Genomic DNA, 19,770 nt, shown 5'->3' on the forward strand with positions numbered 1-19,770 from the left:
TTATGGTTGCTATTTCTCTTAAGCATTTTACTTTATTTATTTAATATAGGCCTATATATATATATATATATATATATATATATATATATATATACACACACACACACTCACCTAAAGGATTATTAGGAACACCTGTTCAATTTCTCATTAATGCAATTATCTAATCAACAAATCACATGGCAGTTGCTTCAATGCATTTAGGGGTGTGGTCCTGGTCAAGACAATCTCCTGAACTCCAAACTGAATGTCAGAATGGGAAAGAAAGGTGATTTAAGCAATTTTGAGCGTGGCATGGTTGTTGGTGCCAGACGGGCTGGTCTGAGTATTTCACAATCTGCTCAGTTACTGGGATTTTCACGCACAACCATTTCTAGGGTTTACAAAGAATGGTGTGAAAAGGGAAAAACATCCAGTATGCGGCAGTCCTGTGGGCGAAAATGTCTTGTTGATGCTAGAGGTCAGAGGAGAATGGGCCGACTGATTCAAGCTGATAGAAGAGCAACTTTGACTGAAATAACCACTCGTTACAACCGAGGTATGCAGCAAAGCATTTGTGAAGCCACAACACGCACAACCTTGAGGCGGATGGGCTACAACAGCAGAAGACCCCACCGGGTACCACTCATCTCCACTACAAATAGGAAAAAGAGGCTACAATTTGCACAAGCTCACCAAAATTGGACAGTTGAAGACTGGAAAAATGTTGCCTGGTCTGATGAGTCTCGATTTCTGTTGAGACATTCAGATGGTAGAGTCAGAATTTGGCGTAAACAGAATGAGAACATGGATCCATCATGCCTTGTTACCACTGTGCAGGCTGGTGGTGGTGGTGGTGGTGTAATGGTGTGGGGGATGTTTTCTTGGCACACTTTAGGCCCCTTAGTGCCAATTGGGCATCGTTTAAATGCCACGGCCTACCTGAGCATTGTTTCTGACCATGTCCATCCCTTTATGACCACCATGTACCCATCCTCTGATGGCTACTTCCAGCAGGATAATGCACCATGTCACAAAGCTTGAATCATTTCAAATTGGTTTCTTGAACATGACAATGAGTTCACTGTACTAAAATGGCCCCCACAGTAACCAGATCTCAACCCAATAGAGCATCTTTGGGATGTGGTGGAACGGGAGCTTCGTGCCCTGGATGTGCATCCCACAAATCTCCATCAACTGCAAGATGCTATCCAATCAATATGGGCCAACATTTCTAAAGAATGCTTTCAGCACCTTGTTGAATCAATGCCACGTAGAATTAAGGCAGTTCTGAAGGCGAAAGGGGGTCAAACACAGTATTAGTATGGTGTTCCTAATAATCCTTTAGGTGAGTGTATATATATATATATATATATATATATATATATATATATATATATAGAAAACAATTGAAAATATACTAACAATACATTGATGAGCAATAGGACAGTCAAGTGACATTGTTATCAAAAATTAAAGGTATAGTTCCCTCAAAAACGAAAATTGTCCCTGGTGTTATTAAAAAACTTGTGCTGCCTATGTGCTCTTTTCCATAAAACAAAAAGTTACTGGAAATTTATATTTAAAAAAATTAATGAACGAATAAAAATATAAAATGAAATAAAAAGCCCCATAAAAAAAGTCAACACGATTCCAGACGCCATTCAATAGCATGGTATGAGGAACAGATCAAAATTAAATAAATAATAAATTCGAACTTTTTTCTCACACAAAGCTATTGTATGGTTTCAGAATGCTTGCTCAAAATGCTGAAGTCATGTGGACTATGTTCATGCTCCTTTTTTGTCCTTAAGCAAAATATAATAGGGGTGGAACAACATTAAGGTGTGTAAATAACACAAATTTCACTATTCTGTCTTTTATTAATATTTATTCTATGAATAAAGGGTTTTTACAGAACTAAACCAATGGCTGCACTTTCACTCTACCCAAGTTTTAACCCCAGAGACACAAAAACAAACTCTTAGCTCAAACACAGATTAGAATCATGAAAAATTTCTGCAAAAACTCTGAATTGTCCCATAATTCATGTGCTCCTGGCAGCCCCGGGTCTGCTGGTACTAGGGGAGCACTAGTATTTAAAGCTGACAGAATAACAGCTTGATGTCTTAACTGTGCACTGGTACAGGGATAAGCAGGTGCTTAAACGTCTCTGTGCACCCTGACATCTCTGTTGTACTGACAGAACACAAGCGCATGTGTTAAATACAATGTTGTCTGACATTAAACAGACGTTCGGGCTTCCAACTGACAATGAAACAGACACTTGTCAGGAAAAGCCATGGTAAACACAAACATAAGACTTTTGCAAAGAGATAAGCAGCAATACTGATGCCATCCAATATTGCTTGACAAAAGCTGATCAAGTGATCTCAGAAAAAGTAGTTATTGGACCGTTTCATTATTTATTGGACCATTACAATAAGGTGTGTTATGTCATGTGTTAAACATTAGTTAACTACATTAGTTAAAGTGTCCCTATTATGCCGTTTTAAAGGTTCCTAATTTTGTTTTGGAAGTCAAAAACACTTTCATTTTCTCATAATATCCATTGCACATCACCTAATTTCTCTGAAATTCTGGAAAAAAAAAGTCTGAAACCAGTTTGTTCAAATATTCAGTCTCTCTAAACCTCTCCTTTCCGGTTTATGTAGATTTTTTTTCATTTGCATTGTTCTTGCATTCCATGTAAAAGTCCAATGGCGAGTATCTGTTATTATAATATATATTTACTGGACCTAGTTAATGAGGAGTTGCATTTTTATTCATTTTTATGTAACAAATGTATTGCTCATTGTAAGTTAATGTTGGTTAACGTAAACTAATGGGACCTTATTGTAAAGAGTTACCATTTTTTGTTAAAAAATTCCCCTGCTTTATTTTGTACTTAATGTTTTCTAATGTAAATTGCTTCTCAATTAAAAAAGCATAAAAAACCCCAAAGCCTCGGGAAGGAGTGGACCTTGAGATTTCTGAGACAAAACACACCAGGACATAATGAAGGTGAGTGACAGCTAGTAGCCAAAGGCGAAACATGTTTTCCTTTAATTAACTGTTCATCTATTCACTCTCAAATCCAACCGGATCACCTTAACAGTTCTTGAACAGATTGCATTCCCACTAAAAAATACAATTAGCAATATTACAAGATGGTCTTCTTTGGCAAAAGTACAACATACATTATTGTAAAAATGCAGGTCAAAACCACACACAGACACACACAAATCTGCACCATAATTTACTACAACACAAATGCTTTGGGATCACTTGTTTTTTAAAGGAGTAATACTTTTTTTTAACCTTTTGAGGTCCAATTATAATAAACAAAAAGAGCATTTTTTTCCACCACAAACAGTCATGATTTAGTTTTATTTCACCATTTTCAATTACAAATTAATGAAAAATATGTTGATTCTTCACGATATGACCCCTTTAATGTTCCATAATGATCACACAAAATAAAAAAAAACCCATCAAATATACCCACACAAAGGAGACAATGGCCAAAAACAGCCTTACTAAAAGCACCAAGTGCATTAATCCTGGGGTCATTTGCATGGCAGAAACGTTCGCATCGATCATATTTACAGTGGGGCGGGGGTGGTTCTGTCTGGACAGACAGCGTGGAAGCATCAATACTTCTGCAGAAAGGCTTGGTTTGGCCCCACGCCCATGTTCACCCGCACACCGTCCTGCCCAGACGCACCTAATCCTGCTGTAACGCTCCCAGCCTCAGAGTGTGGGAAAACAGCTGGCCTACCACCCAGAGAGGGCAGAGCAACCTCATGAACCACCCTCATGTAGCACTGGCTTATACTAATGAGACCAGTACAACACAGACATTTAGAAAAGGTTTTCAAACTGGAAAAACTGCAGAAAAAAAAAAAAAAAAAAAAGTCAACATGAAACCAAATCTGATCCTGTCTACTTTCTTAAAAGAAGCTGGCTTGGTTGTTGATTGCTTTCAAAACCATTAGGTAAAATAGGTCATTTCTGCACCACTACTGGCACCAAATGAAATTACAAAAAAGAGGGAAGAATTAGAAAAAAAATTACATAAGTCACAGGCAGTTTTGTTTTAGTATAATTCAGATACTATATTACAGTTTTTTTTTGTTTTGTTTTTTCCATTTTCTTAATAATTTTAGTTAAAATTGTAGTAATTGTGTTGTGTTTTTGACATTTATAGTTAATCATATTTATTTCAGTTTTAGTGCATCAAGTTAAACTAAATGAAAATGAGAAAAGTATAGCCTTGGCAATTAGTGCTGAAATAAAACAAATTTTTAGTATTTTATTTTATTTAAGTTAATGTTTAAAGTTAACTAACTAACTAACTAACTAACTGCTGATAATCAATAGGGGGCCATTACATTGTGCATCCCTAGAAATAAAAGTGTTTGTATCACAAAGTCCTAATGTTGAGGTTTACAAGGAAATCAACACGGTGACAAAGTAGGAATGCACAACCACTATATTAGAAAAAAGGAATAAAAAAGCACTTCTGGGCAAGAAGAGACATTCAATTCCCGTTTGACCAAAAAAAAAATTATATATATATAATATATATATATATATATATATATATATATATATATATATATATATATATATATATTTGAATGATTTTCAAAAAAATAAAGACACCAACCAGTGATGTTTCAAGAGCTTTTCTAGGGGATTCAAGGAACTTTGAAAAGATTTGCTTTTGTTTGTGGAAGACGACCTCCGCCCGTACACCTACTATTCTGCACACGGTGTGGAGAGAGCAACTGATGAGTAGCTGCTATTGATTGAGTACTTTAACCCCAGTCACATTTATATTTATATATAAATAAACCTGCGACACATTCACCAATTCATGACAAAAGCCTCAACAGGTTCTCAAGGTACTGCAGAACAGTCTTCACCCTTTAATGACCTATTATTTAACCCCCCCAAAATTAAGAATCCAACCAGAGCTTTGTGACATGTTCCCAAAAAAACAAATAAACAGTGTGTTTCCTATTCAATTCCTTATCTATCATATTGCTACCTGCATCACCTAAAGGCAAAGCATCAAAGAACTCAAGAACAGAGCGCAGACATCCTGTGAAATTGCATTTACAGTAAGAATAGCAAATCTTGTTCAATAACACTTAGGACAGAAGACCTACTCAAGATCAAAAGAAGTCAAAGCACTCAGCTGTAATGGATATTGAGCAAATGTTGGTTCTGCTGTGAGAACACCCACATCTATTGAATCTCAAGTGTGTGCTCTTCTGGCAAGACGTGGTGTGCGTTTTATTGAGACGATTCGCTTGAGGACCTTGATCCAAAGAGAACATAATTTTACAGCCTTTTCAGGACAGGAACAAAAGACGATTACTAGGCAAGAAGTAACAACTCTATTTTCTGTCAAATTAAGCAGACGGACTTCAGACTCTTTTTTACATTTGGAACTACTCACGTTGCATTAAGCAAATCACAGCTACACGCTATAATGCGTCTCATTGATGCGCTGTGAATTAGATCATCAAACTGTAGACCTGCTTCCTATTGATTATAGTATTATTAGACGCAAGATGATATTCGATTCCACGTCTCAGCCGAGTTTGACACCCATGATGATGTAAAAGCCTTGCATTCATGTTCGTTGGGAATTCATTACCAGATGTGAAGCAACTTTTTAAAACTACATGAAGACAAAACCAATGTATCTTCCACAAGTACAAAATGAGAGAGGGCTCTGACCAGAGCCTCCAGTTTACAGTAAATACAAGGGTTCATATCATTTTTCCTATATGATATTACATACAGCTACAACACCACTGAGCAGAACCTAAAGAAACTATGCACCTTTGTTTGCATACAGTACAGAAGCCCTGAACCACAACGTAAAAAAAAATTCTGCAAAAAAAAAAAAAAAAATTCTAGCATTTCGAGATTAAAGTCGAAATATTTTTATTCTATTTAGACTTTATTCTCGAAATGTTTCGACTTTATTCTCGAAATGTTTCGACTTTATTCTCGAAATGTTTCGACTTTATTCTCGAAATGTTTCGACTTTATTCTCGAAATGTTTCGACTTTATTCTCGAAATGTTTCGACTTTATTCTCGAAATGTTTCGACTTTATTCTCGAAATGTTTCGACTTTATTCTCGAAATGTTTCGACTTTATTCTCGAAATGTTTCGACTTTATTCTCGAAATGTTTCGACTTTATTCTCGAAATGTTTCGACTTTATTCTCGAAATGTTTCGACTTTATTCTCGAAATGTTTCGACTTTATTCTCGAAATGTTTCGACTTTATTCTCGAAATGTTTCGACTTTATTCTCGAAATGTTTCGACTTTATTCTCGAAATGTTTCGACTTTATTCTCGAAATGTTTCGACTTTATTCTCGAAATGTTTCGACTTTATTCTCGAAATGTTTCGACTTTATTCTCGAAATGTTTCGACTTTATTCTCGAAATGTTTCGACTTTATTCTCGAAATGTTTCGACTTTATTCTCGAAATGTTTCGACTTTATTCTCGAAATGTTTCGACTTTATTCTCGAAATGTTTCGACTTTATTCTCGAAATGTTTCGACTTTATTCTCGAAATGTTTCGACTTTATTCTCGAAATGTTTCGACTTTATTCTCGAAATGTTTCGACTTTATTCTCGAAATGTTTCGACTTTATTCTCGAAATGTTTCGACTTTATTCTCGAAATGTTTCGACTTTATTCTCGAAATGTTTCGACTTTATTCTCGAAATGTTTCGACTTTATTCTCGAAATGTTTCGACTTTATTCTCGAAATGTTTCGACATTAATCTCTAAATATTTCGACTTTATTCTCGAAATATTTCGACTTTATTCTCGAAATATTTCGACTTTATTCTCGAAATGTTTAGACATTAATCTCTAAATATTTCGACTTTATTCTCTAAATATTTCGACTTTATTCTCTAAATATTCCGACTTTATTCTCTAAATATTTCAAAACATTTCGAGAATAAAGTCGAAATATTTAGAGAATAAAGTCTAAATATTTCAAGGTTAATGTCGAAACATTACGAGATTAAAGTCAAAATTACAAACGCAGCCTCAATGACGTAACGTGAAATCCTTCTGGGTCGAGAACACTTAACAGTAACCGCACTGTTTCCCTCTTCACCGTAAATCCTTTCTGGATACATTTCAAGTGCATCATTCTGTATCCAATCATTTGGCCGGATCCCGTTATTTCCTCAGAAATAAAGATGGCTACCTCCATCCAGTCTGAAAAGTGTTTTCGTCTGTAAAGTCTATTCCGACGCAGTATATTTTGTAACGTCCGAAGACAAATGGTAATGTCATGTTGGTAGATTAGCACCTGTAGAATTTCCTTTTGTTGAAAGCCCAGATAAAAGTAAAAAGCTACTATTATGTTTAGATCCATGTCAGAAGCAGTTCGACTTCACGACTTTAATCTCGAAACGTTTCGACTTTAATCTCGAAACGTTTCGACTTTAATCTCGAAACGTTTCGACTTTAATCTCGAAACGTTTCGACTTTATTTTCGAAATAACATTTCGACTTTAATTTCGAAATAACATTTTTTCTTTTCTTTTTTTACAGATTTTTTATTTTATTTTTTTACGTTGTGGTTCAGGGCTTCCGTAATACAGTACTAAGGTATAGGCTATATCTTTTGGTAGAAGGACCTTTATTTTTTGTAGGTATACACCGATATGAAAAATTTGGCCGATACAATAACCGATAATCATTTATATAAGAAAGCGATAACTGATAAATTGGATGATCAATCTAAATCCAATTTTTTTATATAATTTTTGAGAGCCTGATTACAAAAACAAAAGTCTCACCACTAAAAGCCATGTCCTCATTATGTTCTCATTATAATTTTATGCGTGCTGCACATGTTGCACTTAACTGTATTTTCCTTTTTGAAGGGATTCCAATCATATTTAAAGCAATTCAAAACCCTTCATGGCGAAGAGCACATCTGAAGTGTCTCAGCTGAAGGAAATAATCCATTATTTATTGGCTTTAATATGAATGAATGAGGCATTTATATAGCGCTTTCATATGTACTACTGTACACCCAAAGCGCTTTACAATCATCTTGGGGTCAAATATATTGGCCAAATTTTCTTATTGGGCCGATAATGATAACATTAAAAATGAACATATATCGGCCGGTACCGATATTGTTTCCGATATATTGTGCATCCCTAATTAAAAAAACCTTTAAAGTACGGGGATCCTAAAGGGACATGGTAAAGGAAAAAAATATGAGATGGAAGAAAAACTATTTGTCAATGCTTTTGCGTTCTCTCGCAAATGTTTAGCTTTACGCGGAGGAACTTTGCATTCGCTCACAAAGAGCTCAAAAGGTTTTTGCGAGTGAATGCAAAGTTTCTCTGTGGATTTGAGAGAATGCAAAAGCATTGACTTGTTATTTTTCCACCACCATGATGACCCTTTAGGGGCTCCGTATTAAAGCCATCCCTTTAGCCATGATTACAGTCACATTATAAAACAGCTTCTTGTATAGGTTGCATATAAAGAAAATAATGCTAGGTGAATGAGCAAAATGCTGACAACTTACTTTATTGGACCATTTGTAAGCCTGGAGCAGCTGGCTGTACAGAGGGGTTTTGTCCTGTACGGGGTCTAAACTGAGCAGTCCACTGTTGTGTAAGGGGTGACTCTCTGACGGCCTGCCAACCAATGTGCTGAGACGCTCCAATTCACTGCAGAAGCAGCAGTCATACTGTTATGGTTGATATTTTTACACTTGCACAAACACAAACAAACCAATGTCACACTCCACTCATGTATACTTTGTATGTGTGCATTTATGTATTGTATATATCTATATGTGTGTGTTTCTGTGTGTGCATATACAATATGTGTGTGTGTGTGTGTATACATGCATACACAGAGAGAGAGAGAGAGAGAGAGGTATGTTTTTCTAAATTATGACACCTTTTTAATTATAGTTCCTAAAGCCTAGCTGTTTTGACTTCAGGAACCATAATTAAAAAGATATCACGGTAACCATAATTACCGCCCAAACAGTTACTACAATAATTGTTACAACAGCAAAATAATAATGGGAACATTTTGGAATGGAAGACTAGAATATTCTGGTCACTTGCTTTTCATGCTGACAGCAATGGACTGGTTAGTACCACCAAGTTACCATGGTTTATTACAATAACAATAGCATTTAGTGTGTTAATACCATTACAAGGGCTAGTGAACAGGGTTAGTGAATTCTGTCAGACAACTCACTTTAAATCGCGATTCACTGACTGTAAATTATCTTGGAATTCCGTTATAAAGACTTTCTCCCGCCCTTCAAGGGTCTCCTTATTCTTCATCCCATCTTTAAGAGAATCGAACACCCTGGTTACACTCGATCGAAGAGCCTGGATGGCATTAATCGCTTGAGAAAAAGCTTCTAAATTCACTCCAACATTCATAACGTCCGCCATCACTTCTCCGTCTGAGAACACTGGCGCTCGAGTGACGTCACTGCTGCTGAAAGGGATGATGGGATTTGTAGTTTCTTTGATTTACAGGCTCTTAATTTCGCAAAGTAGTGTTGAAAGTGTTTCGCAAAAACATCATTATTTCTGTTCATTTCTTCAGTTTACTCTTTTTATCATGCCGTGCATGGACAGCTCCATCAGATGACACAAACAGCCTTAAACCATTTTTAAAGCACTAAAGACCTCTTAAGTAAGGTTAATTGTGCAACTACCTGCAATCATGTTGCCCATTCTGGTGTGTTCGTAAACTATTTATGAATTTATTGTTTGTTTGTTTGTACTTGTAATGTTTATTGTCAGGGTTTAAAATAGTACTTACTATAATTGCAAAAATGCAAACCTCATATAAATAGAACAGCTCATATAACATCCTGAGATTGATGTTCAACATTTTCTGAGGATTAAACACCTCTTTTCACAGACTATTTATTAAAGTAATAAAATAAAATATTATTTCATTTTGTTTTCGCATAAATGCCATAGTTAAGAAAGTTATTGTAGCATATGAAACTTTCAGAATCTTTATTTAGGCCTATTTATTTACTTATCACGGCTGCCCTCGACTAAAGATTTTTCTAGTCGACTAGTACCCTATTATAAGCGATTAGTCGACTAATCGCACGTTTATTAGCATAATAAGCCATTAAATAATGTGTGGAGGAATCAATGTGGAGGTTTTTTTTTTTTTTTTTTTTTGCAACTAACCAACTAATGACATGTTGGTCGACCAAACCTCTTCTAGTCGACTAAAAGTTAGTCGACTGTTAGGGGGGAGCCCTATTATTTATTTATTTATTTATTCATTCATTCATTCAGACAGATACATGCATACATACATACATTCATACAAGTTACCACAGTTTTACTGCATTATACCTATTACAATTTAACCGAAGCTATGGTATATTCTGTAAGGCTTCTGTCTGTATGACTTGTGAGGAGGAGATGTGGAATCCTCAGCCTCTGATCTGTCTCTTTAAGCGGGGCGGACTGCCTCATCTGCTGCTGGGACGGTTCAGCTCTTCAAGCCCGTAGATAAACTTCTGTTCCACACTAGTTAGGCTAGACAAGGCAGGCAGTTTGCAGTGGCCAAAAGTATATGCATCGAGGTTAGCAAAAGACTAATGAAAGTCAGATATTGCGATGCGCAAATAGATAGGCTTGCTAGAGTAGATTAGGCAGGGTGAATGGAGCAGGAGCGGGGATGGGGATGGGAATGGGAATGGGAGGTGTATAGCTACTCTGAAGTCTGTCCTTGAGCGCACAGGACATACATCAATGAAGGCAGGGACAGGAAGACAAACTTTAAATGCACGTTTTCAGGCAATACATGATTCGCTTTGGAGCAGTCTGGATGTAGGGCATCTATCTAGAATGCTTTCCAACAAACTACGCGTCAGCCGAAGAAAGCACGAAGGGGAAAGCGTTTGCTGTGATCTACGGAGAGGAGTAACGTGTGAATGTGTTTCTCATCCGTCTCAAGTGATATGGCAGGGAACTGACTGAGAGAGAGAGTTTATACAGAAGAAATTCATCTGGGTACAGTAATGGTGCTGATATCTGGAGCCAGGGTAAGTTTACTCAAGTGTGTCACTTATTTAGTCTTAAATATTTTGGCAATTGAACATGCTGAATCTTTTAAAAGCGCTCAGATTATGGTCAGCTTTTCAGATGCTCTTTGATGAATTCAAGTAACTTTAGCTCAAGAAAAATAGGTTATTGTCTATTGTGAATCCCTGATATTTTTTAAGTGCTTTTAACTAAACTTGTTTGCTCAGTTTTCTGGAAAAAAATGACAATATATTTCTTCAGTTAGTTATATACATTTATAATTTCCTTGATTATACGTCTTATTTCCAGATAAATACAATACATTTGTTTAATATTCGCGCGCATTTCATGTCACGTCAAAATAGAATTGATTAATTCGCATCATTTTGCACCATGTCCTGTTCAGATGACCTACTTAAGCGTTTAAATTATTTAAAAAGATTCCAATTGCAATGTCGAAGTGTAAAAGTTAAGAAAAGATGGGCACATGGAGTGGGAGATTCTCGAAGCACAGCTTTGAAAGTTCTGCTACGGTATAAAAAATTAATAAATCATTTTGGGGTGGAAAAACTGGTATAGCTGTGGTTGCCTGAATTTTATCGTAAAAATAGTGACGATGTTTTAGTCGTAATGGTGTCAGTTTACTTTACAGTTCCTGACTGAATATGCCATTAAATCATTTAATGTCAATATACCAACCTAGATGGGTTATTAAAATCGGGTTGTTTCTGAAAAATGTTCTGATAAACATAAAATAAGGCCATGATGACTTTAAATTAATCATAACCAACATCTCAATCAACTGTGACCAGTATAATAAGACAAAACACCATCAGAGAAACACATGATACCAAAATAAACCTTTAGTAACGTAACATTTAATTTAAAAAACAAAACAAGGCATTTAATACATTTTTGTTATAAAAATATGATCATAAAATATACATATTACCTTGTAAAATATTCATTTTCTCCATAAACTCTAATGCAAATGCATGCATTGTATTTTAAAATATTTAACTGCATAAATAACAGTTTTTATATAATAACTGTAGCATATGTTTTTTTTTTGTTTTTTTTTCCTAGGCAAACCATCAGAAATGAAACAGCTAATATCATCACACTTGAATCTCAGATTGGACTCAGACACCAGACATCTTCTGACTGCACACAAACCACTAAATGCTTTTTATGTCTCTGAATTGAAGTGACATCCACCCCTGAACAGGAAGTCAGTTGCCACATATAGAAACTGAAGTTTGAATTTTGAGAATGTCACAACAGATCTGATTATTACACATTTTACAAATTCGCACACAGTTTTCTACGGAGGACCAGACATTGCCCTTTTGAAGAAACCGCCACCATGATGGATTTTGGAAATTTCTCAATCTAAATAATTTCCATGCTGATACTCCTTGCCTTTCTTTCATGCCCATGGACCCATCCAGTGCCATGCTCTCACAGGCGCTCCTGCTCTTACAGTGCATTATCCTGACTCTCGGCCAGTACGATATCTGTAAGTCGCTGGTCAGCACAGACGATGGACCAACATGGGAATATTACGCTTGCCAGCCCAAACCCACGCCCATGAAGGAGTACATGCAGATTCGAGTGGAGCCTCCCGATATCACATGTGGGAACCCACCGGAAAGGTTCTGCACTCTGGTGAGTTTGGACTGGATCACTTTTGGCTCTGCCGCTTTGTCAGTTACATCTGTTCTACTGGAACAGCTTGTGTTTGCATGCAAATATAGTTCCAATCATGTTTATTTATGATAGTCTAAGTTTGATGCAATTTCGGTGTAACTTTAGAAGTTTAATAGCAAAGAAAGTCACTTTTTAAATCGAAAGAAAATCCTAGCATATACATAATACAGTACATGCCTGTGTAATAATGTTATTATTGTGATTTACTGCCAATGCATATTGAGGATATGGGTTTGCTTATCAAAACCTGTTAAAGGGATATTTACTCACCCTTATGTCGTTCCAAACCTGTGAAGACAATAGAAGGGTTTCTAAAGAATACTGAAAACAAAAACAGCTTTGGTTCCCATTGACTTCCATTATATTTTTTTACTATACAATGGAAATGAATGGGAACCGAAATAGTGGTCACCAACTTTCTTCAAAATATCTTCTTTTGTGTTCAGCATGAAAGTAAGTCATACAGGTTTGGAAGGACATTAGGATGAGTAAATGACATTTTACGGGTGGACTGTTTCTTTAAGAAGGCAAGTAGTCAGACATAAAAATAGTTTGGCTCTGTTTATTTTTGGAAAGAAAGGATAAAAGAAAGTAAAAAAAACATAAAAAAAAAACCTTACAGTAAGATCTGACACAAGAATACTAAAACGTCTCCAAGTAACCCTGATATGTCTTCACTCAGATTATACAGTAATCTGCAACATGTGGCCATTAACAATGTTTTTGTTCAGAGACTCAACAAAGCCCGAGTGGATGTGTAAATGTGCCTACACAGCTGTTCTTCAGTGTAGTTTCAGTGTAGCACGAGACAGCAGCCACTGCAGGATTATCTGTGTAAATCAACTCAGGTTTAGCAACGAGCGTGTGGGCGCAAACAATCTGCGTCTTACCAGGGCACATCTGGTGACCGATCGACATTCTGGGTTACTCTGCGACATACTTGAGAAGCGAGATTAGGGCAGTCACAACCATGAAAATATTATTCATTTACAATCAGTGTTTTGAGGGGTGAATTGAAGGCCCTCTGTCAGGTTGGTAAAGTATGAGTGTAGCCAAAGTTAATCTCCATCAGAGATGCTTTGGGAATTTAGCCAGACGCTTGATTGCACAATAATCGGATAGAGGATTTGTCCAGCTGGACTGACACTATACGCATGGGGCCCGGAGACGGAGAGCTGCTTCTGACGGGGTGCTAATTCACACATTTAGAGTGTGTGGATAAAAGACAGGATGCCATTGAGTGAGGGGGGGGGGGGGGGGTGACATCATTCTCTCACCATATACCGTTCGGCTCACACAGTGACAACTGGTGGGTAGCTAGACTGTGAAGAGAGTAGGAATTCAGAAGCCAAATCGATTTTTCAAGAATCAAATTTATTACAAAGGCATAGTGATTCACAAGTCTTTTATTTGTGGTGATGGATTTAGTTGTCAAAAGTAAAATGTAGGAGAAACCGATCAAACTCAGGTGTTCAAACTCAGTTTAAAAAGAAACATAATTGTTTTTAGTTTGCGGTTCTTTGGCAGTAACCTGCAATAAGGCTGTAAAACATGCCAGGGTTTCTCACCGGCTCGTCCTGGTGCCGGGGTCTTTCCAGCTGGAGAGATACCTGTGAGCAACCCTCGACCTTCAGACTGGGTGGGGTTTTCTCTGTAGTTTAATCATAGGCATAGCAAAGTCTAAATGACTAAAATTAAAAGAATTCCTCAAAAATTGACATTTTTGAAATTTCAAAAAATTGAAATTTGTGGTTAAATATTCACTTAGATATTTAAATTGCCAGAAAATAAATAACTATCTACCATGGGATAATCTCAAAACATTGAAACAGACGATGATGCCAGTGATTCCCATAAAAATAAAAATGTGAAAATATGAAAGCACATTATATTATTATAATAGCATTATACTTGAGCACCAAATCATTAGAATGACATTATGTGACATTGAAGACTGGAGTAATGATGCTGAATATTCAGCTTTGCATCGCAGGAATGTAATTGCATTCTTAAATATTTCAAAATAGAAAAAAGTAATAAATGGTAAGTGTTTACTGTATTTTTGAACAAATAAATGCAGCCTTGGTGAGCACATAATTATGACATTTCTTTTTATTACAAATCCTACTGACCCCAAATTTTTGAATGTTAGTGTTAAGTGAATGAATTAATGAATACACACACACACACACACACACACTTTAACATAAATAAACCTTCAGAACAGATGTAATCTACACCAGATATTCACTGTTAATATTTCCCAAAAAAGACATTTGGCCACAAAAAACACATTTGGCCACAATTCCTGCAAGTTTCCCATTTTTAATACATTGCACCACATAAAACTTTCTGTCCTCATCTACTATTCATACAATAACCCGACACAAGGGCGTATATTTCGTGCATACTGATTACGGAATATTTTTCCATGTCGACCTGAGACGGCTTACTGAGCAGAAGAAACTAGAGATGAGTTTTAGGAGAAGAGTGTAGTCATGTCCTTCCCTGTCAGCACTTTCTTCTCAGATCGATAAAAGCTGACTGTTCATCCACTGATCAGCCTGCTCTGCATTCAGATGTTGAGCGAGAGAGAGGGAGGGAGGGAGGGCTGAGGGGCCAGGCACTTTTAAACTGAGGAGACCTTCTGGCATTCACAAGATCAAACTTGCTCCATGTGAGAATAACTCCAGTGCCTGCAGTCACAGTGTGTTTTAAAGCAGCAGTGTTAAAGAGAAATGATCCACACTTGTTTACCGTTACAACTCCAGGGATTCAATAGTGTGAAGCGTCCTTGACAGGAAGTGTCTCGCCTGTGACTCTCAGCAGTTGTAGGTGAACCATTTGCTACTGTAATGCCCGATCTATCTATCTATCTATCTATCTATCTATCTATCTATCTATCTATCTATCTATCTATCTATCTATCTATCTATCTATCTATCTATCTATCTATCTATCTATCTATCTATCTGTCTGTCTGTCTGTCTGTCTGTCTGTCTGTCTGTCTGTCTATCTATCTGTCTGTCTGTCTAATCTAGATAATTTATTTTCCTTTTTTTATATAGGCCTACCTGACTTGTATATTTTAGTTAATGTTATTATATAATCTTATATGCTATAATTTTTCCATGTTCCATTTCCATTTTTCCATTTTCAATTTTATATTTTCTATATATAAAAATACACAAACAAATAAAACATTTTATAATTAGTTTCATTAGATTTGTTTAATTTCTGTATGTATAGGCTACAATGATCAAACATATAGCATACAAGTAAAGTAGTTTTATATAACAAGAAAAAAATATATATATATAAAAAAAATCAGACTTGATTAAATGAAAATAAAATGAATAGAATATTAACCATATCACATAATATTATATAATAGCATGTAATACAATATACAAGATGTCCGGTAGATTTATGTAAAAAAGAAAAAAGTTATATTAAGAAAAAATTCTATAAAAAAAAAAAAGTCATACCATATTAAACCAAAAGAGAATATTTTACACAATAGCATGAAATAAAATATACAGGATGTCATATATAGAGTAAAATAAAATATGTGGGGAGGCCTATATAATTATTGAATTTTTTGCCAAAATATATAATGAATTCTGGAGGATTCATTTCTTTTGTGGCAGAATTCTACAGACTCAGATTCCTAGTTTGTTTATTTGAATTTGACAAGGCTTACAAATCATATATTTGATATAGTGAGTCTGGCACTCTGTTAAGCCAGTTGAAACTGTGTTTACAATCAGCGTTCTTTTTTTTCCTTCACATTGAAAGCGAGTTAATTGATCCACGTAAGCCCTCTAGATTTGGCAACTTCACTTTCTTTGGAGATGCTTTCCGGCTCATTAAAGATTTAGAGGAAATTTCAGTCACTCAGTGCCCACAGGAGATGCCGTTGCATTTTTACTCAGCGCCTTGCTTTTTTTCTTTCCTTCTCTTGCATGATGTTAGCTACTGCTGGAAGCTCTCATTGTACATAGCGCTAGAGAGTATAAAGGATGGGGAGGGAGGAAAGATCTCAGCTTAGCTAAGCAGAAAGATGACCCATTGCTGCATACAGTAGACATCTGAACATACACTGTGATGGTGTGATTTATGTTATCTTTCATGCTCGTTTAAAGCCTCTATTGTGCATCATCCGATTCCTCACACATATTCTTTGAATGAAACTACTCTCTTCAGTCGTACAGCCATATGAGGAATAATCCTATTGGCCTGTTTTAGAAACACATTAACAGCCAAGACTAAATATAGCAGGTAGAGTAACTGCACAGTCTCGCAATGCACCATGGGAAAACAGAAACATTCGGTCCAGATTTTTTCTCTAACCACGTCTAGAAAACATCACAGTTAGACAATGAGTTGACTGTTTGTCACAGAAAAATCCTGTAGCTGGTTAGTTTTTGTCATTTCTCATGAATTTTCCATGAATCCAAAGCGCATCCTCCCCCATCCTGTACTCCCAAAGTGGACTGAGTTTGTCCCCATGTGTCCACAAGCAATAATCCCCCATCTGCCTGTTTTCATGCCACCTCAGGTCTTGGGGATTCTTCAAATCACCATGTAGTAATTTGCATTCCTCGTATTTCATTGTTCAGTTGTTTCAAAAACAGCATCCAAATTTTTGTATTGGATAAAAAAAAAAACCTCTTGACTGCATAAATAAAAACTTTTTAATTTCGCCAAATTAAAATACATTTCTCTCAGGGTGTGTTCACACTTGGCAGGTTTGGTTAGATTAAAACGAACTCTGGTGCGATTGCTCTGTTAGTGCAGTTCATTAGAATAAGTGTGAACGCTGCCATCCCAACTCTGGTTCGCACCAAACAAGCGTACCGAGACACGTTTTCTGGGGGTTTCGGGCCGCTTCCAAATGAGCTGTGGTGCCGTTCCACACAGTATGTGATGTGCAAACCAAGCATAAGATCTAAAATGCATTTGAGAGGCACTCCAAATCCATTAAACTTCAGAAACATTACTAAGTTGACAAAATAAGCTAAAAATGGTTTGATAATATATTTGCATATTAAAGCCCTGTTCTGGCACTCTCTGGGACAGTTGAAACTCTTGCGCAAGTCACTTTCTGGCTGGTATAATTAGGCGACTGTATCCCTCTGAAGCTGTTCAGCGCCAGCTGTTATATGACTGGACGTCCGGAGGGAGCTGCCTTCATTGTAATTAACTCACGGCGCAGAAAAAAAGAGGGCCACCTCTCCAGGAACAAGACTAACGGTCCAGTCACCACCACGAGCGTAGTATCTGCTCTTCACAGCTTGTTAACTGTGGTCAGAACATTTCATACTATCACAAAGTGAGTGCTCTTATGAACTTTGTAACATTTTCCCCATTTTTGTTAACAAAATCTCCTGATTCATACTGTTTATTTTAAGAACACACATCCATCTTTCTTTCTCGGTTCACCCCTATAAACAGATCCTCAGTGCAAAGTAGGTTCTCCTAGGCGATGTTGAACCATTTATTAAACGTGTAATACAACTGGACTCATACAGACCGGTCGGGATTTCCCATTTAATAGTGTGCGATGCAAAATGAGAAGGTCGAACTCGGCTTAAGTTAAGGCTAATGTTATCAGATTCTGTGACAATTCTTCTTGCTGCTGCCAAGCAGTGGGCAAACATTCCTCTAAGAGCCTCGCTGCTCTTTAGCTGTGACGTGATTCCTGCGAGGATAGCTGGAGGTTTAGTCTACGAACCACCTGGCGCAACAGTTGGACTGGATTTGTATGATACAGAGAAAGACGGCAGGATTGAGTCAGCAGGGTGAGCTAGGCTAAGGTGCTCCCTGGTTATGGATCAAAGTGCTAAGGTACTCCAGATGGTTGGGACAGGTAGTCTGAATTATTTCTTAATGGAAGCTAATGGTCCATGAAGACGCTTGGCCCGAGAAACGTTCAAGTGTGCCGGCTGTAAAACAATAACTATCCCTGGACATCGATCTGTCGGTTTTAGAGGCTGCAGTGTGTGCTGAGACTTTTAACTCCTCAAATGTTTGTTGTGTGGGATGGTTGTTGCTTACTTACAAGGGAATTAAGGGTTCAAGCGTGACCAGATGGCAATCTGTGGTTTAATCCGTACACCTGGTGTGTCACTAGGGCAAAGGTTCAAACCCTGAAATTACAGTAGCGATGGGAAGTCAGGTCACATTTATTTATAGAACACTTTATACAATACAGATTGTTTCAAAGCAGCTTTACAGTGATAAACGGGGAAATGATTTAATGATGCAAACCGAGTTCATTTCGGCTGTACAGCAGCTCTAAATGAAAATAGTGTCATTGTTCAGCTGAAGTCAGTTCAGTCATCAATTCATCAATTATTAAATTCGTTCATTTCATCTGGGAACTTGGAAAGAGGTTGTTTAAATACAGAGAAGTTGATCTCATATACGTAATTTTCATATGATGAGCTATAAAACATGCAAAACCCCTTTTTAAAAATCGATGATTATATATTTTAGCGCATAAATAATATATATTTATAAACACATGGTGTAGTGACCACTTTGGTCAATAAGATTTTTTTTTTTTTTTTAAAGAAGTCTCAAAGCTGCAATTATTTGATCAAAAAATACAGTATAAACAGTAATTGTGTGAAATATTATAACAATTTAGAATAACTATTTTCTATTTTAATATCGTTTAAAATGCAATTTATTCCTGTGATGCAAATCTGAATTTATGAATCATCTGAATCATTACTCCAGTCTTCAGTGCCACATGATCCTTCAGAAATTATTCTAATAGACTGATTTGCTACTCTTTTATTATTATCAATGTTAAAAACTGTTTTTTTATGTGCATTTATGTGGAAACCGTGATTTTTCTTTAGGGAACTTTTTGGTGGTAGTTTATAGCTATAAAACATGCAACAAATCATATATGTATATTTTAATCTGTAATAGTAGTTTATTTTTTATTATTATTTAGTTATCCTTCCTTA

At 36.4% G+C, this 19,770-nt stretch overlaps 2 protein-coding genes across 3 annotated transcripts in view; one reads left to right on the top strand and one right to left on the bottom strand.

Moving 5' to 3' along the window:
- Positions 1-9,500, bottom strand: part of med27 (mediator complex subunit 27) — a 64,229-nt gene extending 54,729 nt beyond the window's left edge. For both annotated transcript variants that reach the window (XM_079896068.1, XM_079896069.1), the window contains exons 1-2: positions 9,267-9,500; positions 8,578-8,722 (exon numbers count right to left, since the gene is read on the bottom strand). In XM_079896068.1, coding sequence (XP_079752194.1) covers positions 8,578-8,722; positions 9,267-9,469 — 348 coding nt within the window. In that variant the 5' untranslated portion in view covers positions 9,470-9,500. The remainder of the gene's footprint in view (positions 1-8,577; positions 8,723-9,266) is intronic.
- A 1,004-nt stretch (positions 9,501-10,504) lies between these two features.
- ntng2a (netrin g2a) overlaps positions 10,505-19,770 on the top strand; it is a 62,964-nt gene continuing 53,698 nt past the window's right edge. The window contains exons 1-2 of the mRNA XM_079897229.1: positions 10,505-11,097; positions 12,164-12,745. Of these exons, the coding sequence (XP_079753355.1) occupies positions 12,509-12,745 (237 nt within the window). The 5' untranslated portion in view covers positions 10,505-11,097; positions 12,164-12,508. The remainder of the gene's footprint in view (positions 11,098-12,163; positions 12,746-19,770) is intronic.

This window comes from Squalius cephalus, assembly GCF_949319135.1.
Source record: "Squalius cephalus genome assembly, chromosome: 16".
NCBI classification, from domain to species: domain Eukaryota; kingdom Metazoa; phylum Chordata; class Actinopteri; order Cypriniformes; family Leuciscidae; genus Squalius; species Squalius cephalus.